Source organism: Galeopterus variegatus, unplaced genomic scaffold (assembly GCF_000696425.1).
Source record: "Galeopterus variegatus unplaced genomic scaffold, G_variegatus-3.0.2 Scaffold341, whole genome shotgun sequence".
Lineage (NCBI taxonomy): Eukaryota > Metazoa > Chordata > Mammalia > Dermoptera > Cynocephalidae > Galeopterus > Galeopterus variegatus.
The window spans coordinates 203,039-227,984 of record NW_007726452.1 but is presented as its reverse complement, the minus strand read 5'-3'; the positions used below and the strand labels follow the sequence as shown (position 1 = coordinate 227,984).

General features: G+C 34.4%; 1 protein-coding gene across 1 annotated transcript in view; it reads right to left on the bottom strand.

Moving 5' to 3' along the window:
* Nucleotides 1-24,946, bottom strand: part of MEF2C (myocyte enhancer factor 2C) — a 147,718-nt gene that overhangs the window by 87,729 nt on the left and 35,043 nt on the right. Inside the window, exon 2 of the mRNA XM_008567736.1 lies at nt 6,451-6,646. Coding sequence (XP_008565958.1) covers nt 6,451-6,504 — 54 coding nt within the window. The 5' untranslated portion in view covers nt 6,505-6,646. The remainder of the gene's footprint in view (nt 1-6,450; nt 6,647-24,946) is intronic.

The window sequence follows — 24,946 nt, the reverse complement described above, 5'->3', positions numbered from 1 at the left end:
CTGTAGATGCAGTCATAAAATACATAGCTCTGTTTCTCTATACTTCATCTACAGAACATATATAATTTGAAACAGATAAAAATAAAATAAGCCAGATTAATATTTTGGGGGCAAAAACATGTTTACCAGTTCAACAAAGCCAAAATGTACCTAAGGTAAAGGTCAAAGAATACTTCATTCCCTGCTGAGCAAATGCTCAGGAAGCACATTTGTCTACGTTTTCCTGTCATAACAGGAAGAGTGTAACTTCTTCCTTTCCACAATGGCTTCGGTTTTACCTCCTAACTCCAATATTTTCTCCCTCAGGGCTTTCCAAATCAATCCTTGCAAGACAGAAGGCAGGAGACTGTCTCGGTTGTAGTTTCCAAACAGTTACATTTGTTGAAATGCTATTTAAATGTTAGTGCTTTCTTAAGCTAAACGGTTCCAATTTAAAATTAAAAGACCAATTTTCAAACATTTAGATTGGTTCTCTTATTCCTATTAATGGTCCAACATACTTCAAGAGAAACACAAATACACACTGCATATTATGGAATTTCAATTTACTTCAACTTAATTATATTATTTTACCAGAGCCATTATTCTCAGAAAAAATAAGAGTTTCCAAATTGTCTCCAATAAGAGTACATTGAGATGTAAACTTCAAAAATACTTTCACCATAATAATTTTTGAAAGAGTTCCATTTTAAATGAAGTAAGATATAATGTCAGAGGAAATTGAGACTGCAAAGGACATGACTTTTGAAACAATTAGCAACATGTCTTTTAAAAAATCTACAGTTTGGAAGAAACCTCCTGGTTTATGTGGTCTATTTATAATGCTAATATTTTTAGTGTTGGTTTCTCAGTAATACAATGTCACACGTAGTTTGTGCAGTGGCAAAGCTAAAGGTGACTTGTAGCAAACAGAATAGTGTGTGCACGCATTCATTGTGGTGAAAGGGGCCATTCACTGCCAACTTTCTACCCCAAATGTTTGAGATATAATAAATAAAAGCATAGGAATTAAAAAAAAAAAGTCTTAAACAAATTATATGAAATACAGAAATTAGAACTGAAACAATAAAAAACCCTGAAGCCCTCAAGTACAAAGAAGAGTTTATTTCTTCTGCCAACTTTCTACCCCAAATGTTTGAGATATAATAAATAAAAGCATAGGAATTAAAAAAAATAGTCTTAAACAAATTATATGAAATACAGAAATTAGAACTGAAACAATAAAAAACCCTGAAGCCCTCAAGTACAAAGAAGAGTTTATTTCTTAAACTGTCAGAATTCTACAGGGGACAGTTATCCTTTCCTTTGTGAAAATTTGGGCTTCTCTTAGATTTCCTACCAAAGGAAAGCTAATGAGTGAGTTTCATGGCAGTTGGGACAGTATCTTTCTGGCAGTAAAGAACTAGATCTAGCTAGCATCAATATAATATATCACACAATCTATAGGATACCTAGGTAAGTGTGTGGTGCAATACGGTGGTGATCCAATTATAAAGCAAAGAGACCATTTGTGAATTGTGTTCAAATTGCTAGGAATAAAAGAGAAACAAATGGCCTAATGTTATAGTTTTTATATATCTTTCTTCTTACTATAACAGATATAACAGATTTCTAAATATATTGTTTATAAAAAGAGTCATACAAAGACAAAACTCATTTAAAAGTCTGACTGCTTTAGAAGCACACTTAAAAATGGGTATCATATGAAACAGGGTAAGATTATAATTGCCTAATTGATGAAGATACTTAAAGGGTAAAAAGAAAAAAATGCAGATGGAGAGACTGAAATTGTAGTGTCAGTGTAAATTGGAAGCTAAAAGTGATACAGTGGTGATAAATAGTTAAAAACAAATTGGTCAGTAACATATATTTGAAAATAAGTCTTACAAGCATAGAATTTAGCAAGCTACTTCTCCCCATCCTTGTCACAAACCCTGCTCTGCAAATGTCCTGTGTGATCTTTCCTTCCTGTCCACAAACCATCCTCCTGCATTAGCCAGCTCCTGCTCTGGTATGATTCTCTATGCCTTGTGAGCTTCTGAAGCCTCCTTTGTGCTCCTGCTCTACTCTCTTCCATTTTTCCTTCCATGTGCTGGTACTTTTTTAAAGTAAAACCCTCTTGGAATGAAGGTTCAGGTACCACTCTCTAGTGTGCTACAAAGCACAGGAGTTGTTGTAATAGAAATTGCATTAACTGTATTAGCTAACGGTTCAAAGAACATGCCTCGTCATAAGAATAGTTAATAGGTATACTTATTGATCACTTATTATGTGCTAGGTGCTTTACATTTCTCACCTTATTTAATTATCTTAACAACCTAATAAGGTAGGTACTATTTTTTAATCCTCACTCTACTGAGGAGAGGACCGATGAATCTTAGAAGGGTTAAATAACTTGATGGAGGGTCACACAGATACTAAGTGGCAGAACTGGCACCAGAACCAGATTTGTGTGTCTCTAAAAACCACGCTGTTAGCTATGTTATTTTACTAGATGCAGAATGATGTAGTTGAGAAAAGCAATTACATAAAACCATGCTCTTAGCCATTATATTATCCTGGATGCATCATGATGTAATTGAGAAAAGCATGTTTTGTTTTGTTTTATTCTGAATATGAGAGATTTGGGCTCAGATCTTAGCCACTCGCTAGTATTAACTATAGGATCCTGGGCCAGTTATTTAGAATTTAAGAGAACCTTCAAAGCTTTGCATGATCTGGGCCCTGCCTAAGGTCCCATTTTTTCTCTCATCTCTCTAAAGTCATACACCAGGCTCAGGTCCCACTGGCCTTCTTTCAGCTCCTCAGCCAAGCTCTTTACTTTCATAAGGAGCTTTGTAAACACTGTTCCTTCTAGAATATTGCATCTGCCTAACTCCGACTCATTAGCTCCCCTATTTTGGCACTTCCTCAGAGGAGCCTTTCTCTGATACTCAGTGGAAATAAAGTATCTTCTGTTATTATTTCATTACACTTTGATATTTTCATTAATAGCATATAAAATGAAATTTTATTATATATTTGCATATTTCATGTCTGTTTCCTCCCACCAGGGATCTACAAACTATGGCCCACAGGTCAAATCCAGCCGCCCCTGTTTGTTGTCATAAAGCTTTATTCGAATACAGCCACACTCGTTTATTTACGTATTGTATATGGCTGGCTTCACCCTAAGCTAAGAAGTTGAAACAGAAACTGTATGGCTCACAAGGCCAAAAATATTTGCTATCTGGTCCTTTACAGAAAAGTTTGCTCTCCCCTGCAGCAGAGAATAAGCAGGATGAGATTCTTGTTCACCACTGAATACTTAAACGTTAGGCACACTACAATCTAGTAATATTTGTTGATTTAATAAATAAATGAATTATTCAGCTGTAAAATGGATTTAATAAGGATTAAATAGAATGATATATATGTAGTTCTTGGCACATAATTGGTAGCTACTTTTATTAAGTTATCTGAAAATTTCTGTAAAATAAATTGACAATTCATAATTTTAATTTTACATACTAGCTTAAGAAATCTACCTTGTTTAGGTTAGAAATTAAGAGAGAAGTTTTTGTAAGTTTGGAAAATCAGAAAAAAATCTCTAAATACACAAAGTTGTTAATTTTTACCCTCCCCTATGTAATGTATACAATTGGAGCTGCTGAATTTTAACGGTTCCTTACTTCCATTATGAAAGATAGTTTTAAAGTTAAGACAAAACTCAATTTACACAGTTAGCCACTCTGTTTTACGGCAGGTTTATTTCTCAGTGATACATAACTTATCACATCATATCTGTAATATTTCATTTCACAGTTTAAGTCAGTATTTCTTTCTCTGGTAAAAACACACCCTGTTCTATGTATGGCCAAATAAACAAGTGCAATGGCAGAGCAGTCTTTCACAACTTTTAAGAAAAGGTGACAGTGGGCCATTGTGTGAGGTTCTACTGGACAGTCTACAGTGCGGTCAGCTTTGAAAATGGCAGAAGAGCTAACATTTTTCTTTTCCAGATGTGAACAGACAGTTTAAAGGAAGCCCAGGTTAGGGGTGCCTCTGTACTTGCCTCCCAATATGCTGTCGCAGATCTGCTGGTTTTGATTGTTAGAAGTGACCCACATATTTTAGGTTCTCTTTCAAATGGCTCTTACAAGCACTCTCATAGTAGGTGAGAGGTAAGCCTGATGAACATTTACATGTACGATGCTGCTAAAAATTGTCAATAGCCATTTAAAATGATCACTGAAATATATACTAACGCATGGCAGTTTTTGATTTTACTAATTCCGTTTAAGCATATTGAATTAAAGGGACTACTGTACATAAAGACTGGAGAAAAGAATAAATAAATTCTAAATTCTACAGAATAAAACCAAGAAATCAATCTTCAGGATTAAAAAGAAAAATAAGCCATGGCAGTTTTTGATTTTACTAATTCCGTTTAAGCATATTGAATTAAAGGGACTACTGTACCTAAAGACTGGAGAAAAGAATAAATAAATTCTAAATTCTACAGAATAAAACCAAGAAATCCATCTTCAGGATTAAAAAGAAAAATAAGCCAAACTAAACTGAATTTAAATAATTTTTCTTCTAAAGTTATCATGACTTCTAACACGGGTGAGAGGAACAGCAATTGTAGATGCAACTGTATTTAAATTAAGAAAAGATGTTCAATTATTAGCTCAAAAGTATGGTGTTAAAATTCTTGTATCCCTGTGTGAATTTTGCGTTCCTTTTAACTTGCATAATGTTTCTTCTATCTTTGTAAGCAAAAGGAAGGTACAATGAATCTCATGAACCTAAAAATTACCTGGTATTATTATTAACAAAGTGCAAATGTTGATTCATATCATTTTTGACTGCAACCAAAAGAGGTTCTAGTCCAAATAACAAAGTCTAAACAGTCAATGGCATGTGATGTTTAATATTTCACTGTTAATTTCAATTGCAAGTTATAAACCAATTAAAAAAATAGTTGTTTTATACTGAGAGAATTATTGCTTTTTGGATTGACTTATAACAATAAACAATGTATATAAAAACACTGAAGGAATCCACCATAAATCTTAGCATTATTTATCCTTTAGCTCAATATTCAAAAATAGTCATGTGTGCCTTAAAATATATAATAATTTAAAGGAGCATAAACTTGGAAACTTCTCTACTTCTTAATGATTTATGGCTTTAATGGCATAAATAACAATTTCTATTCATTATAATTTACACGTGTAGCAACATTACATTGTATACATGTATTGAAATATAAATCTGTACCCCATAAATATGTACAATCTATGTTTGAATAAAAATTAATTAAAAAACAAAACAAAGCAAAACAAAACAAACAAAATAAATAAATTTTAAAGAATAAATCAGTTCTACTCTCACTTGTAGGGCCAAGAAGATAAAAAGGAACACTAAGGGAAATGAATATTTGGGGGAAATTAAAGTCTGGTGGGCTGTCCCCAAGGCTGTCCTTTTAGCTTTCTTCAGTGTAAATGGGCAATAAGCAAAACACTCTTCTTTTCTATGGTCAAGGAGCACCTGATTCTGCAGATTCCATTATCCACATGCAATGGTTGGGATCCAGCAGCCCTGTCATTTTTCCCCGGGACCATTATTCGATATACAACATTAAGATCTGTACAAGCCACCCAGCTATCCTTACACAGCTTAACTAAATGTACTCTCCTCAAGTGTGAAGAAAAATAGTCAAATTGCAGGCATTCATGACATACAAGTCTTTAAGGCTGAATCGAGCATTTTATTTGGATGTGTAAAGTCTTCGGAATAGATTAATTCTATCATTCAGATATTACCACTGGAGTCCTAGACAAAGATTGTAACATCATCTGCCTCTATGTCTATGAAATACAGAATTTAAAGAAAATGGCAAGAATTAACTGATAGTTCTTGCCTATATGTTTTAAGTTACTAATATCTTGTGTAGGTGTTTTCTTTGTTGTTGCCAGCACAATGTTTAAATGTTTTGGACGTATTTGAGTCTCTTTTACTGTGACTAGAATGAAAGCCATTTTTATACAGGATGTTTAGCCTATATAAAAAAACCTTTAAATGGATGACCACAAGAGGCCTAGTTCTCATGAATATAAGAATATCTTTGTTTGATGATGCGTGCAATGTAGTAGTGTTATGCTTATTAACTCTTAATTATTAAGCTATCCATGTCACACAAGTACAGCTTCCATTTAAAATCCATGTTGAAGTAAAAGGTGTATAATCACAAATATGTAAGCTGTATTTTTAACAGATAAGATGATTTTTTTTCTTTACAATTAGAGACTGTTTGCACTTAAAGTGGCCATATTTAATTCACCAAAACTTCTCTTAATGTTGCATTAAGGTCAAAAATGTTTATGTTTTCAGTACCCTTAATATATCTGGGGAAAATGTTATAAATGGTCTACATAAGTACTGTGAAAAGTTGACACCACTCACCTGTCTGTTACGTTCATCCATAATCCTCGTAATCTGAATCTTTTTTCTCCCCATAGTCCCCGTTTTTCTTCTCTCTCTCGTCCCTGAAATTATGTATTTTTTCCTTCCTTTTCTTTCTCTTTCCTGTTTCCTCCAAACAAATCTCCTTCTTCAGCACTTGCACAGCTCAGTTCCCAAATTCCTGCATTCGTTCCTGCTGAACAACAAAAGAAAATTAAATACCAGTCTAAAAGCAAACCAGATTCATGAAGAACTATCATATTCTAATTTTATCAAGGAAATCAACTATGATAGTAGAGCAATAAAATGAATAAAAATAACCATTTATTAATAGTACATGGGATATCCCATGTAAGAGCATATCAAGGAGGAATGGTTTGTTTTTATAATTAAAATAATTTCATAAGTCATTTAACAAGTCATTTAAATGATTAAAACTATGCTTTAGCAACCAACACTTGAAATGCATATTTTTTAGAGTTTCCTAATATTTTTTAATGAAATAAGGTGACAATTTTCACCCTTCTGTTATGAAAAATTACCTAAATCAGAGAGTTAATGAACCTTTATGTACCTGTGTATGCTAAGTAGGGCAGCTAATTCATTTCTGAAGGGAAAACAATCTCCTGTTTTGACAGCAGAGGTGATAATGTCCCTCGTTATGCAAATAGGATGGACGATTATGAAAGTGTTATTTGATATATGTAAATGTCAAATAATTTAAATCTAAATCCTTTAATCTTATTTTTCAAAAAATCGTTGCTATGAAAACACTGTAAAAATAATATGGGATATTCAATCTTACATTACAAGCATCTACAAGCAGTGAGATCTTTTCCTTTTGAAAGCCCTTAAACTATATCTTGAAAACAAGGATCCAAAAAAGATAGTCATTGACAGAAAAGAGATAGTGCAAAAATTAAGATTATTGTTCCATTTATAACTATTTTTTTTAATAATAAGACATCAGTCCTCTCAATTTAAATATTTAATAAAGACATACCATGTCTCTTTGAAGAGTAAGATACAAAATTACAGAAGGTTGATATTACATATTAAAGATTGCTAGGCCATGAGTTAAAACTAAGAGAATGATCATTGATAACATGAAATAAACCCAAGGAATGCAAAATATTGAAAATATAAATTTTACTTTGTTTTAAATTATATTTGAAAATATTTGAACATAATGAAAGTGAACTGCTGTGAAATGTGGAAGTTAACACAATGGTTTCTTCATTTGCCAGCAACAGCTTCAATTATTCTATCCCATCTTTTGTCAATGAGTGCAACTACTTTACACACTGCTCAGAATTTCCCTGTTTATTTTAGTTGGTGTCTGACAACGGACCTGATAAATTCCCACATGTATTATGTAACGCTAAGCCAACGTCCTGGCTATTTAATAGATTATTTGGCTCCAATTCAAAGTTCTTGGAACAGGAGGATGTTACACACTTGGTCTGATCGTCAAATATCTTTTGATTTCTTTAATTTTTAAATTTTTTATCACCTGGAATAATTTTTTTTTTAGTTTAAGTTTTTGGTGATTATCTAATTGCAGAAGCTATTATGATATAATTAGTTCTGGTGGATTAAGCGCTGCTTAAATACTAAGACTATCCATTCTCTTTTGCCCAACGCTTTTCTATTAAACTGCAGCTTAGTTCTGCCTCTCAGAATATATATGTTTGAGTAACATCATGACTACACAGTGCTCATCCAAACTATTACTGCAGCTGTATTTTTACATGTTGGAAGTAGTTCAAAAGTTTTAAAGAGTTATATAAATAACACACATTTGACAAATATACATGAAAAAATTAGCTATAAGGTATGTTAAAATCACATTAAAACATGAAAAATCCACAAAGCACAACTGCATCATATATTTAATGCTTCCAAATATTGCCCATCTATCTATTTTTAGAAATGGTCTCAAATATCACTTATCTGGGCAACTTTCCTATGTTTCCTATAGTCTTACCTTAGAAACAAGCAGCACATTAGAATGGTATTTCCCATGCATGCGCAAGACCTCAAAGAGACAAACAGGCTTTCTCTATCACAGAAAAGCCAGTCCATGACTCCACAGCAAATGCATATGGACAATTTCCTTTCCTTTCATTTAGCTGAGGCTGGTGGCACTATCGGCTTACAGGACTATGCCCGCCTAAGCGCTTACTCACTTTAAGGTGGAAGGTCAGGGTGAACAGATTAGAGTGTGGTGACAAGGCAGAGAAGTCGAGAACATCTGCAGATCCTGATTTCAAAATACAAATAACCAAACAAGCAGAGAAACATCCCCAGAGAAAAGTCTCTTCAGACAGAGAGAGTTCCTGACAACCAAATTCAGAAGAGTTCCTCCCCATCATCACCCCACATGTCACAACTTTGAAACGAGACACTTTTTAAAAAGAGCAGAGTAAGGATATTTTTTTTGGGGGGGGAATTGTAAAACATAATGGGAAATATTCTGCCAAAAAGAATGTATGCATGTGTGTATACATATATTTATGTATGCATATATGTGTGTGTATATATAAATCGTTGATACAAATGCCATTGAATATGTTATCCTTTTTGAAATATTCAAGGTAGAGAGAAGCAAGTATAAATTTAAATAAAATTAAACCGTTTTTCTGTTTTCCATATAAATGACTATTTTTTGAAGTGTTTGCCTTCTGAACATTTCTAAAATGCAAAATTTGGTACAGAGTGTTCGTGCAGGGCAGGCCAGTTAGCTCAATTGGTCACAGCGTGGTGCTGATAATACCAAGGTCCAGGGTTCAATCCCCGTACTAGCCAGCTGCCAAAATTAAATAATAAATAGATAGATAGATAGATAAATAAATAAATAAATAGAAAATCAAGGCTCATGCAGAGTAACAGGTGCTGGTGATGCCACTGAGTAACTGTTTATGAAGTAAAATGTGTCACAAAGCATGTGGCTCAGAACATTCGAATATGGGTCACTACACTTGAAGGCTGTCAGTATAACTCAAAGAATTAGGAAGGTCAACAGTAACTCACACATTGCTTTCTTAGCATAACTATTTTTCTAACCTGATATTTATGCAAAAACTATATCGTAAGGTTTCAAGAATTAATTTGTAGGAGCCTAGGGAGGCGGAGAACTAGATTATGTAACTTCAGTAATCTGTAAAACTGTTTTGTATGTATGTGATAAAAGGAATATAATAGCTAAACTACATGTAGTAGATTTTCAAGTTATGTGGAGAACTTTCATTACGTACAATCCACCATAAGCTTAAAATAATTCCAGCAGTCTTGCCGCTACTTTTTTTCCACATGAAAGAAGCATTCTTGGAAAATGACAGTTATATATAAACAATCAGTAATTAAAAGTAAAAAAAAAAAATGCTCTACTATAGTTACACTCTATAGAGTTACAGTCTTCTGCATTTTTTTTTCTTTTGCCAACCTAAATAAAAGAAAAGAAAAATAAAATCAGGCTGCTTACTAAAAAGGGGAACTTCATTATGGCAGGCTTCTGTTCACTTTGAGTCTGGCTTAAGCAGATAGATGAAGGCAAAGTGGTTTGAGACCCAAGTAGAGAAGAATTTCTTCTGGACAGATGCTAAAAATCATTCTCCCACCCGGCTCTCTCATTTACAAGCAAGTTCCCTTGAGTGACACACACCTCCCCCTCCCCTCTCCCTCTTCCCTCCCTCACTCTTTCTTACCCTCTCCCTCTCTCCCTCCCTCCTGCAAATCCCTCCCAGTAACACAGAAGAATCTTGACAGAATGGCAGGAAACACGCACAGACTGGTCAGGGAAGGATATGATGTCAGCAACCACGAACAATAAAAGGTGTAAAGGTGCTTCCTTCCCTAAACTGTTCCAGAAGTGTAAAATGGGAACCAAAACTCTCCACTTCCTTCTCTGAGCAGAACCGTCTGAGTGTGCTGTGCTGAGCACCCCACACAGAGGCCTTGAAGAGGTTCAGATAAGGGACAATGAGGAAAATCCAGACCCGGGACGCAATTTGTATTTTCTATCTTTAAAATACCTGAGAAAAATCCATTTCGGCTCTAGGTTAGTGTTTTGCTATGATTGCTTTAAGAAATAAAAATAAGAAAACAAACAAACATCACTTTACATGGTGAAGTAGCAGGTATATCTCATTACCATTTGCCATGTCTTACTTACAAAAATCATCTTACAGTTAATACAGCCATACAATCTGAATTGGCCATTCAAGGCGAATGAGGAATTCTGTATAAGCAAAGAGCCAAAATGGATAAATGATAACTTTTGAGAAAAAACAGAATCATGAAAACTGTCAAAAAATCAAGTTTGTTGGTAAAATACATTAATAATTTGTTTGCCTTCCCATTGAAAAAATATATATATTTTTTCAGGGGCGGGTGGAGGGCATATAACAATGTTACTGAGGCTTTCAAGGATCTTTAAAAAATGTTAAACTAGGAACCAAAGTAACTAACAAACTTTCAGTCCATAGTGAAACTATTTATTTTAATCTCATCACTATCAGGTTCTTTCTAACATGGAAATGACAGTCTACCATAAGGTTTCTGTAGGAAGAAAACCACATATCAAGTGGATCTGAGTCATCATCAGATTTCAATCATCTTCCCACAACACTTTGATTTAGAAATTAAACATAACCTTCAGTTATGTGTTTTGATCTTAGAGTGAGACAGCCATACCACATTAAAAGATGTGGGAAGAAATTAATTTTCGTCTGCTAAACTTATCTTTGCAAAGCATGTATTATGCTACAATAAGTACGATGCAGCCACTTAAATAAAAACAGCCTATGTATAATGATATAACATTAAAATATGTGATGTCAATTTGCAAAGAAAGAATTCTGGTTTTCTTTTATTCATATTAGCAAATAACTTTTTCATTGACTTACATTTTCACTAATACTAGCATCCTCACATACTGTTTTGTAAAAACTCAAGGCTGACAACTAAGCATACTTTATCACACAACAAGAAATAATACTGTTAAATAAATACAAGGTGGATACTTATTAAAGGACAAAAATGATCATAAGCCCAGTTGCTGCAAGCCTGGTATTACTAACTCAAACAATTAAGTGATTCATTATTGTTTTAAGTGGGAAACTTTGCTCATTATTTGCATCTAGATACATTTAATTTAACTTTCTACTTTATGACTTGTTTGAAAGACATTTGAGGTATGCAATTATATTTTGGTTAAAAGGAACAAGCAGAACTTTTCCTTTTATTCCTGTAAGAGCTATTCCAAACATCAAAAGATATAAATGAATTATCGTTTTTACTGGTATTCAACAACATGATGTCTTCTGAGTTGAGGAATATTTCCTCAGTTCTGGGAGTCACTCAATTTCTCTCTAAACTTACCATGTATTTTACAGAATGTTATATTATGCTAGCTATGACTGCAAACTGAGTTCATTTTTAAGTCAAACAGCCAAGAATTATCCTTTGAAGGGTAATGATAGAACAGCCATTTTTCCCCACTCGATAAATACCATCATGCCAAACACCAAGTTATTTTCTCAATTTGGTATTAATATGATGAATTTTGAGTCATCTTCAAGTCTCAGTAACATAATATCACACATACAAGTAATAAATAATGTTGACTATCTTGTTCGGTTCCTCATACCTGCCATGGTCCTTCCTACCACAGGGCCTTTGCATATGCAGTTCCTTCTGCCTGGAACGTCCCTACTTTCGTTTTGTGCCTCCTTAACAGCTTCTCCTCTGTTCTGTCTCAGCTCCAGCTTCACCTTCTCAGGAAGTGCTCCAAGCCCTCCTGATCACATCAATCTCCCTTATCATAAGGTCTCACAGCATCAAGTCCCTCTCCTTTGCAGCAATTGCCACAGTTCAAATTGTATGATTGCCTATTTTCCTCAACATCTGTCAGCCAAGTCTGTTTGTTTCACCTCTGTATTCTCAGTATCTAACCCAATGTCAGGCATACAGCAGGAGCTAATAACTACTAGTTGATTAACTGAATTAATTTATTGTTTCGATCTCTCAATTGAGGTATTTTCTTCAGTTGCTGTTTTTAATGACTACTATTAAGAACGTTTTTCTATTTTTGCTTATACTGTAGCAAATTGATAACCTCACTTACTCCTTCATTATATTTATACAGCATTTCATATGTGGGGTAAGAATAATGTATGCTGAGAGTGGAAGCTGAATGGATTCTGGAGTCAGGAAGCTTGGGGTTTGAACTCTAGCTTGGTACTTAGTTGAGTGACAACAGACATTATTAAATCCCTCGAAACTGTTATTTCCTTGCCCTACCTAAAATTAGGAAAAGATTTTCTCATTTGCAAGATGGTTATGATAATTAAATGTGGTACTATACATGAACTGCTGGGTACATAGCAGTACCGGGAACATGGTCTACTATTGTGTGACTGCTTCAGTTTTGAGGCATAAATTGAAAGCCATATCATATCATAAAGCTATCAAGTGAATAGTGTCATCTTGACATCTACCATGCAGCTTTCACTCTACAAAGCTAATGATGAGCAGCTTCTAACAAATAATGCTTCATTTATCCTGTAACAGTAATTGCTACATGAAGAAAAAATTAACAATGTTTTAAAAATTAAGAAGTTTCTCTTAAATATCAGCCATGGAAAAGCTTCAGGCTGCAAAAGTAGAAATAACTAGGGAAATATATCAATTTTCCCAATGACCATGGCTGCTGAAAACTCTACATTAATGCTTCTAGTCCTACTTTAATATCTTTCCCCAAGGACAAAAGGAGATGAAATGTATGTCAGAAATATAATAAGGCCAAAAAGGAACTCGTTTTGAAAACTCCTGCAATTAATTTAACAAGTGGGCCTAACCAGCCATTATCACTGATACAAATTATTTTATTTACACAGTTCCAGAATTTAGGAGACACATACCTTTAAATGACTGTATTAGATTATAAACAACTTAATAAATACGAGAGAAGCACAGTTTCCCTGTCATAGTATCACTGATACAAATTATTTTATTTACACAGTTCCAGAATTTAGGAGACACATACCTTTAAACGACTGTATTAGATTATAAACAACTTAATAAATACGAGAGAAGCACAGTTTCCCTGTCATAGATATCCATGCTATATTTTGTCTTGGACATTTTTTTCACACTGCAGCTAAAACAGCATTCTCCATTCCCATGCCAAAATAAACTCCAAATGGTCTAAATATGTCAAGAGCCTCGTGCTATTCAACCACACCACATTTTTGGTCTTTCCACATCATATTAGGTAATTAATTCAGGGCTCTATCATGTCTTTGTTTTCTTAATTTTTCACAACAGTATAGCCACCACGTTTTCTTTCAAAGGCCACTTAGTGATGTGGCAGGTCTTACCACAAAGGTAAAGCATGCACTGTCTTCACCAGAAAGCAAAAGCCACTATTTAGCATCATGGACTGTGTTCTGTTCCCCAGCTGTAACCTCTCAATAAGCACATGCAGCTGGATTTTTTGTTGCTGTTATTGAACAAAGCAAGTTAAGCACTATACAAAACTAACGTCAGTGAAACAAAATCGTCAGCCTCCAAAGCAAGCAAGGCTTGAAGTGGGTGATGTTGCTATTATACATTTTCATCTTCTTATGACAAAAATCTGAATTCCCAGGCATTGCAAGAGTCTGTTAGAAAAAAAATTTATGTACATTATTTTCTTAATCTTTATATCATAGTTTATTATTAAAATGAAAATGCTCTACAAATTTTTTTCTGTGTATGTTCCACACATTTTTCAGTCTTACTGAACATTTGTGTGCTGTGTGTATGTATGTGCATTTGCATGTGTGTGCAACACATGGGAAAACACATTTTAGTTTTTCAAAATGTGTAGATAAAGCAATGAGAGTACATTTTAAGACCTCAGTAGTCCTGAGTATGGTCACCTGTAAATAATCACAATATTACTGATTGTAATATTAATGGTTAAAAGGACATTCTAAGTAAAGGCTTTTTTTACTTTGCATTCCAATATTATGTTAAATGATTGAAAATTAAGTTCTTGAAAATAATTTGCTTCTGTCATTATTTACTTTCCTAATGATTTAACATTTAAAGATGACCTTGAAATGGGACGAAATGCTATTGTTCTCCTGCTAATGTTTTTGTTGTATATTAAAGAGGAAATGCTTGATAAATCATCTGCTATTTAAATTGAACGTCATTTATTTTTATCTCTGGTTAAATCTTAGGTGCTTAAAAAGCTTACATAAAAACCTTCCATGCTAATAATATATGTGATATTCAAAATGCTATAGTAATCTCTCAAAGTATAGATAATATTGCTATTGTATGTGTCTCAACATGAAACCCAGTGATTCATCAATTTTTCTATTTCTCTTCATCTCTTTTACAGCACCCTAATAAACCTAATTAAGGCTTTGTTCATCTGAAACCTCTGATGACAATTTGTTTAACTCTATCCCACTGTGGTCTTCTTATAAGACATGAAACCCAGTGATTCATCAATTTTTCTATTTCTCTTCATCTCTTTTACAGCACCCTAATCAACCTAATTAAGGCTTTGTTCATCTGAAACCTCTGATGACAATTTGTTTAACTCTATCCCACTGTGGTCTTCTTATAAGAAGAATTAAATCTGATCTTCTGACAGCAATCATTAAATGATCCCAACTGGCCCCAATTAAGCCACATGGCTCATGGGCTTCCATACAGTCAAGTGCCAAGTTCTCTGTTTCATTTACACATCGTTCTTTACCTTGGTTTATTTTCTTAAAGCCAATTAAGTATGTGTCTTGTCAAGTGGAACTAAATTTCCTTGTGTACACTAGCTCAAGACACAGTGTATCTGTGTCTTTGTATCGCAGTGAAGTACCATGCAGGACTTTTGAAGCCATTCTCTCTCTCTAGCTGCAGAGGTACGAATGCAAAAAAACTTTACATTTATCTACTTATGCTGAAATTGACCCGTATGTACATTTTCAAAATAATATATATGTTTACAAAGTTCTGGCTAACATAAATCAATATAACGTTTCATTTGGATTGTTTATAACAATCCTTAATACAGTAGAATATGCAGTTAGAAGTTGGGTTTAATATTCCCTTTTAAAAAATTGAAATGATCTCTTTACCTCCCTCTAAAAAAACAGTAACAAAATAAGACTTCTGAAGTTAACCTTTCTTACCCTTAATTTCTGCTCTAATTTTTTTTATATATGCTCAATTGTAAGTTCCATAATGATGTTCCCAGGCCTTCCTACGACTGCAGGTAGCCTCAGGATTTAGAGCTGATTGATTGTGTGTTACTCCAGGGAAACGACTGATTAAAAACAGCTTCATGAGGAGTAGCTCCTATCCACATCTGGCTCATCTTATTCTGAACTGTAATACCTGTATGGAAATCTGACTTCTAGCTTTGAAAGACTGTAGTTTACCTAGAGTCCTTTACCTTGGGTGTGAAGGCAGAAACATAGTTCAATTAATCCCAATATGACTGGTGTTTGACACAGTTCTGAGGACCTTAATCAATTACCCTGACTACTTTACTGTGAACATAAACAAATGCACTGTATTTTTATATCTATTCTAATTATAGCAATCACTGATCATCTTTTGGTATTTGATGCAGGCTATCTGTCACAGTTCTCAGAGCAGATGGATTAAAACATATCTGTTCATCCCAATCATACATTAAAAATTGACATTAGGATAGAGAACTGGAATGGATGCTATGTATTTTATAGGACATTAACATTGATGTGACACATGACCGTTTTTATTACTTGACCAACAGATATAACTACAAAGAAAAAAGAAAATGCAATGGAATTTTTAATATGTGATATATTTGGCAACACCTAGAAAAAATACTAGGTGCATTTTCTTTATGATAGCTACATATATACCTGATCATCTACTCAATAAATATTACTCCCCTCAAAAGAGGAAAATTCAAAATATGTTCCAAAATGCTGATGATCTAAAAAATACTGATCAACCCCACAACTGACTGACTTTTAAAAAATGTGTAATAAGTGTACTAAAATTTTCGTAAGGCAAAACAGACTCTGGGGAGTTGTATTATGAAATATTTCTCATGTATTATAGTAATCTCCACTAAGATTTGATGTTAATTTTAGAGCATGCTTCTGCTAAAAAGGGCAAACCCTGCAACAGATTTAGTACAAAGAAGCTGAAAATATCTTGTGGAAAAAAAAATCTCTAGCAAAATCAGCCAGCCCAAATCCTGCCATTACTCAGCACTGTAGTGACGTGCGGATGTTTGTAGTGGTTTGAGGAGCCAGCAGGGGTGGAAACTCCACGTACTCGACTCCAACATGATTGCAATTGAACCTCATCAAAGTAAGAGCTCATAATTTGTCACAGAAAACAGCCAATTAACATATGTTAGAAAAAGGCTTCATAAAGATAATATATGATTAAAGACCCAGTGCAGCTGTTGAAAATCAAAACGATGCATTTAAAAAACATGAAGCTTCATTTCCAAAGGGAGAAATGGGTAATACACAGCATATCAATGTGATGAGTCAGATGGAGAAGTATTCTAGAGAAAGTACCATGGGAGAGCCAGCTCAGGGGTGATTAAGTAGGGGAGGGCAGAGGTGGGCATTTATTGGATAGTTTATCAGGGAAGGGTCATTTGAGATGATGACATCTGAGGAAAGACCTAAACCACTATGAAGTCAGGCATTTTTTGAAGGAAGAATACTCTTGTGCTTTGCTTGTCACTGTTGGTACAAACTTGGCCAAATCATAGTTTCCTAAGCCTCGGTCTCCTCATCTATAGAATGGGAATAACACATACAGTCTATAGTGAGGTTGTAAGACTCAAATAAAAAATGGAGTCACACTCATTTGTAAAAATTCAGTTGTATGCAATTCAATTTCATAAATTCATTGTGTAAATCTTTTTTATTTTGGCCTTTTATATATATTTTTTAAATTATAAATACTTTTGAATATAATATAATGCAAAATGTTTCTAAATTGATATCAGTTAAATCCGAAGGTGTGTATTCCCTTGAAATGTGGATATTTCCTGAAAGAAGTGTTCACTGGTTGAAACAGTTCTTGGGACTATAAGCTCATTTTGCAATGTTAACTATGGATAGCACCATGAACAATTTGACAAATATAATGCAAAATTTCTGCAAATGTAAAATAGAGAAAATACAGAATTACACAAAAATCACATTTTTTTAACTTTTAGAAATAAACAATCTTACAACATTACTAATGTGACTTAGTTATTGAGTTACGTTCATTTATTTCCTCTCTCAAAGGATCCAACTCCCAAGCAATCAGCAGAATTTTGATTAAGACCTCAGCAATATGTGAAATTCCCAGTGTCACTGTACTGGAAATATTCACATATCTGGACATCCCCATCTAATGAGAGTAAGCTACGTAGCCTTAAGCCAAACAGATTAATTTCCAACTTGGAATGAACAGACAATTGAATTATCTAGTATTTTTAAAATCAAAGCATTTTTAAGAGGGAAAATACACACTTAAGGATTATTCATTTTAATAAGTAGGAAATTAAAGGACAATAGACTCACACTTTAATTTAAAAAGTGGTGAAATAGAAATGTCCAATGAAAAATGATAGTATTTTAAGGGAAAAGGTCAAAATTTTCTATGCATTGAAACTTTATTTAAGGAATGAGTGTATATATTTTCAAATCTTCCTCTCCTGCCATTTTTTTTTGGGGGGGGGCGGTAAATAAATTTGATCCTTTATTCCAAACCATTTTCTTTTTCTTTCCTATTTGGTGGATTTAATTTATCATTTTTAAAATAGCGTGAGCCATATAATTTACCATGAAGCCTAAATTAACACTAATCCACTTTCATTTACAAATGATTAAATGCCCTGAAAAAAAATCGTAAATTTGAAAAGGTTTATTTTTGTAAAATCAAAATTATATATATTTTCTTTTCCAAATGAATTATGGTACAGATATTTATTATAATATGCCCTGAAAAAAAATCGTAAATTTGAAAAGGTTTATTTTTGTAAAATCAAAATTATATATTTTTTCTTTTCCAAATGAATTATGGTACAGATATTTATTATAATTAAAAAATTGCATAGTGTTTGATTTTATTCTCAATGCTAACCAACATTTCACACTGCATTCTCACCTCCTTCCCTCCCTGTCTAGTAAAATGACCATTGGGGTACATTTACTTCACCTGCAAAATCCAGTCATGACTGCACACTAACCAGGCATGGAAATATGAGTTTATTCTCTCTACTTGTAGCATTCCCCACTCCATTTTTTTCATTTCATCACCTTTCTTTATCTCCTTTTCCACGTGTTTAGAACTGAGGGGAACGGAAAGTGAAACTGTCAAAGAGCTAGGAATAGAGGTGTTCTCAGACAAGCAAAATGTTTCCTGCAGCCCATCCAGGCAGGGCAAGGACAGGCGTGCCACGGAGGGACGGCCAGAGTTGAGCTGAGACAGTTCCTAGGCTGAAGGCCTGGCAGGAGGCTCCTTATCTCAGCATGTCTACACATTCTGCCCCAGGCTGTTTTCAAGGATAGCCCAAGTCATCCTTGGCAGATAATACAAATGGAAAGAATTACAGTACTTCCCCTATTAAAAAAACCATGCTACTATTGATCACAAATTACTAAAACGAATCATATTTTAGTCTGAATCTCTCAAACCTAGAATCTAAAAGAGAGCACCCATGGGTGGAGGCAAGCTCACGAATCTCCTTAGAGATCGATCCCAAAGTGATTAAGTTAGGATTGCCCAAAGTGAGTTCTAGACATCACTACTGGTGCCTAAAGATGCTGAGAAGCTGTTCCTCCAAAAAAAAAAAAAAAAGTCAGGAAATCAGAAAACTGAATTCTCTCTGCTGCAGGACTTTTCAGGTTCTCCTATATCTGAATGCCAGAATCTGAGGTATTTCCCAATTTATCTGGAATACCCTTTGGAAAATGCTAGCTTTAAAGAAAGGAACAAGCCTCTTTTCTCTGACTACTGAATATACTGCAAGTGCTGAAATGCCCCAAACTCACACTTAGCTCAGTGCCTGGCACAAGAAAAACATAATAGTATTGTTGAAGAAATGACAAAATAATGAAAAACTATTCTTTTAGTTTTACAAAAATGTACAAATCTGAGATCAGGTGCAGAAACTGCTGTTCACTTAAAGTGAAACTATTCATAAAATATTTATCAATTAAAGAATGCAACTTGTTTCCAAAACCCAAAGCACTAAGCACAAAGCAATGGAGCACAGTGGAGAGAAAGCTCTCTTTGGAGCCAGACTGGTTAGGTTCTGCTACTCACTAGCTGCATATCTTTGGCCACTCAACTCCATCGGGTATCATTTTCCCAGGTTCAATTTCAAAGACCCGTTTCAAGTTGCTAAATGATATAAATTCAATAAATGTTTTTAAAAAATGAGATCAGAATTCTTCTTAAAAGGGTATTGTCCTAGAGAAATATGCTGGTAGTGATGTTTAATTTCTGGATAGATGTAACTGTTTTTTCCACATTTTTGGGGAGAAATATGCTGGTAGTGATGTTTAATTTCTGGATAGATGTAACTGTTTTTTCCACATTTTTGGGGGGGGGGGTATTGAAAGGTTTGTTTGCCTCAGTCTCAAGCAATTTTTGCAGTCAAGGCCAAGGTTACATTATGTACTTTGGACCACCTATCCAAAAGAAGTTTTTAGAAGTTTAATAAATAAGTAATAACTAGGAATTATAAAGTACTAAGGCACTAAAATCTTTATGTATATTGACTCTAATTCTCACAACACCCCATGAGGAAGACACTATTATAATTTCCATTTTACAAAAAAGAAGCCTGGAGCACAGAGAGGTTAAGTAACTTGCCCAAGGTCACACAGCTAGTGTTAGAACTATAATCTGAATCCATATAAATCCAGTTCCAGACTCAGTACTCAAACCACATACTCTACTACTTCTCTATACTGCAAGGTAATAGTTAAAAGAGTACTTACAAATTAAAATTCTATGCAGAAAATGTGACATTCAGAGGAATTTGGTGGAATCTATGAAATACTTTAAAATCAGTGTTTTTCAACTCATCTAACATTTCTTACTCTTGATGGCAGAAATGAGTTTATTTCACCCTTCCAAGAGGGGAATAGAATGAAAGTAGATATCGGTCATTGGAGTATTAGAATTTACTGGCTGATCAGCAGCGGCTGTTTTTTGATTGTTTCTTTCACTTTCTACAAGTGACTGTGATTGCTCACAAAGAAAACCAGGTAAATGTATATAAAACTGCATATTCATCTCAACTCCTGGGAAAAATAATCAAAACATGTGTCTTCCTGATAATGGCTCAGGAAGTCCACTTCATTTATGAAGATGAGGATTACACAAAATGTTACGGGTATCTTGTCACCAAGGCTCGAAGCAGTCATCTTGCTCTCCTCAAAGTACCTTGAATAGGTTTCTAAAACAGGCCTAATCAACTCCTGCGTTACCTGGTCTGTATCTCTTCCCTCCTCCTCTCACTCCCCTACTCTAATTCTTCTCTCTCTTTATGTTCTGTTTCTCTCTTCCTCATCTGCTCACATTAAGGCCTACAACAATATTCTTTTATTTGCCATGCAGTTTCCACTTCAGAACTTTATACATTTACCTACTTGTTTAAAACTCTTTGTGTTTGAGAGCTCTGAGTATAACTGTGTAATTCAAGCTCTTTAAATACATTATTTTAGAAGTAATTTTATGGCTATTAGCTTTATAAGACACATACCTGTGGAATATACTAAAAGGCATATGTACTTCACAGGGCCTGGCAGTATTCCAAAGCCTGGCAGTTCCAAATATTGGCCTTGCGGAGGACAGGAAATTTCCCTCGGGCTATAAGTCTCTGTTGCAAGATAAGGATTGTGGCACAGCAGGTTGCTGGCTCAAAGACAGACTAGTTACTGATTGTTATGTGAAGATACTGAGAAATTGCTGTAGGAAGGAATGTTTGCTAAGATCAAGCTTTTGTTAATTGCCTTACTGGAATGTCATCTGGATTGTTTCACTGAAAGTTACCAGCCTATACTGTTAAACTATAACCCCACTTATGTCTCTTCCTGTAACTTCCTGGTCTGGAAAATAAATGCAGGAAGAGAACCCCAATTCAGCATTCATTTCTGAAGGAAGGGCTGCCTCTCACTGGAGGGTGCCTGGGAAGTTAACCTCTTCAGGGCTTCTCACTGCTCAGAAGAGATGGGGTTTGAGTAATCCTTTGCATCTCCATCGCCCAGGGTAAGTGGGGTGACAAACCCGTGGCGGGCAAAGCAATGGAAAGCAACACATACTTAATAAAATACACTAATTAAGGGCCGGCCCAGTGGCGCACTAGCGACACTGAGGGTTGCGGTCCGTTGCCGGACACAAAAAAAGACAAAAAGGAAAAAAAAATACACTAATTAACTGTATAAAACAGTTGATAAACAGCAATATATTTAAAATTGTTGAAGAAAAATTATAAACTTTATTGCATTATAGAAGTTCATATAACTGCTTTTTCACCATGTATCTTATAGCCTTGCTCTATCAGAGCCTTCAGAGTGTGAGGAAGTCATAGTCTGTATATTTCAGCATGTGTCAGACTTTTTTTCTACTTTCATAGGCAGAACACCATGGTACATATATGTGGGAGTACTTCAAAAAGTTCATGAAAAGACTCATATTATCCTTTAATTCTATTTTTCCATGAACCTTTTGAAGTATTCTATTATTCATTTCTGTATTTATATATGTTATTTTACTAGTTGATGAGAATAGTGGGTCAGAGCCATTAAAAAACTCCACAAGCAACAATGGCATATTATATCCATGACTGAATTCAATTTAAGATGCCGGGTAGTTGACTGTGCAAAGTGAAAGCTCAAAATGGCTGTTTCTGTGTCCCATGCACTCTAAGAGGGCTTTTGGTAAACAGGAAATCTCTGAGATTTCTAATTCGGTAGGAAAGAACCTGTTGGAAAGCACTTCCTTTCAAAATGAAGAAACCTCTGGAATAATCTTTATATCAGTGTCACTCATGCCTGTTGGTAGGTCCAGTAATATAAGTGTCCCAAGAAAGGGAGGGAGTGCACAAAACTTCTAGATGTCAGAAACATGGACATTTCCACTAAGTAACTAGTTGAAATACCACGTTATTATTTGTCCACAATCCCAGAGATTCTAAAATTCAAAATTATGTTAAAATGTTTGCTTTTATATCTTATGAACTATAAAAACAATAAATATAGCAAAACCTCTACCAAATTCCTTTGAAAATATCAGTTAATAGGAATATTTCATAAATGTTTTCCTAAACTTACTATGGAGAATTTTAGGACAAGCTTATAAATTTCCTCGCCTTAAAATGGATCTTCCTGAGAAAGATAAAATTTGCCATGTCAGAAAAGAGAAAAAAAAAAAAAATCCTTTCCTTTGTGTAGTAATATGCACGTGTACTTCCATCCAGCCAAGGTAAGAGGAGAATGCCGGATATTAATGTTGGCAGGGGCCATGCAAGGTCATATCATTTTTCCCTCCTTCAGATAATGCCATACCAAAATTATTTAGCAAAGATTCCACCTCTCCTATTTTTAAGGCCTTCCGGAAAAGGAGCAACATAACCTTCCTCAGTAACCTATTTTGATATTTCACAACTCTCACTCAGGAAATTCTTACTTATAGCTAATCCCTCACAGAATACTTTATGTCCACCCCTTTACATCTGCCATTTGTACACAGAATTACATTTAGTGATCATGTCCTCTTTTTGCACACTTAAAGATTGTACAGTGAATTATACCTATTCTTTTAATCCTTTCCTTACTTTAGTTTCTCTTTTTTTCTATCTTTATAGTTCTCCATTTCAAATTCTATTTGCCTTTAACTCTCGAGTCCAAAAATATAGTCTTCAAAAAGGACTTCTGTTGTATACTCTTATCAAATATCTGTTTTTAATTAACCACATACTGCATGAGTTTTAAAGTAAATGTTTACCGTTTCATTTATTTCAGTTTTGTATTTTTTCCCTTGCCAGATTTGCTTCTAGCCAACTCTTCCACATTTTGCATTTAGAGAGTTTACTTTTTTCTCCTTGGCTTCATGATTTCTGACCACTTCTCTAGTTTACCAAGGTCATGCTGAGTTCCAATCCTATCTTTCAAGGACTAGACCTCAAACACTCTTTACACAGGACTTGTTAGTATTTTTGTATTTAATGACTAAATTATTTACTTCACTATTCCTTTAGCTACTATTAAAATCTGTGTGGTTAAGAAGGTATTTTCCCAATTTACAGATGAGGACGTCACCTAAACAAAATCAACAGGCTTAGGAAGTTGAGATTACACCTATCCCTCCTCCTTCACATTTTATCAATAAAAATGAAAATATTCTCACAGGATCAATTCTTATATGATGCTGGGTTGGTTCGTACTCACACCCTGGGATTTACAGGATGGATAGCACATGGATTTCATTGTGATATTCTTCTTTCTATATTTTTAAGTCTGCAAATAACCGAATTACTAACTGTGGCTCTCAGGGTCATCCTTTGTTTCCTATTTTTTTTAAATTTAATTTTATTTTGTCAATATACAATGTGGTTGATTATTGTGGCCCATTACCAAAACCTCCCTCCCTCTCCCCCCTCCCTCCCAACAATGTCCTTTCTGTTCACTTGTATCAACTTCAAGGAATTGTAATTGTTGTGTCTGCTTCCCTCCCCCCCCCCAATCATCCTTTGTTTCCTTTAAAAAATGTTATCCCTATGACAGTTAATAGTCTTTACTCAAAAATTCTTAAGAATAGTAGCTTGAGGCCCAGTAATGGCATTATGTCACACTAGTTCCTGCTACTAAAATGATCTTAGGCTTAAGCCAGACCTGCCCAGGAGGAGTTCCATGAAATGTGCTTTATTTCTCAGTATCACTTGATTCCGTAGGTCATTCATTCATATGTTACATTTCATGTATGTGCCCACAGGCATGAGTTCATTTCACTGCTTAATAAAGGTAAAAAAAATTAAAGCAAAGAAGCAGTTCATTCAACAAAAAAAATTTTTGAGTAACTACTATGTTCTAGGCACTGTTGTAGGTGATATATCAGGGAATAAAAGACAAAAATTCATGCCCTCATGGAACGTACACATTCCTGGTATTATCTATATTTACTTTCCTGTTCACATGAAAAGTGAGCTACACTTTGTTTTATCCTTTCTTGTTTTTGGTTAAGCTAAATAAATTTATATAGGTCATCACTTAATTTTGACTTTTCTTATCCAACATCAAGGCTTCACTATTTCTTAGAACTTTCACTTTCACACTAATTTAAATTTCTCTTATTCTTATACTACCTTTTAATTTCCATTACTCATACAGGTCTTTCTTCAGCCAACCAGATATTTCTCCTCCTTTTAATGTGTGATTCAAGAAGAAGCATTCTTTGACCACTTCTGCAATACTTTATCCTA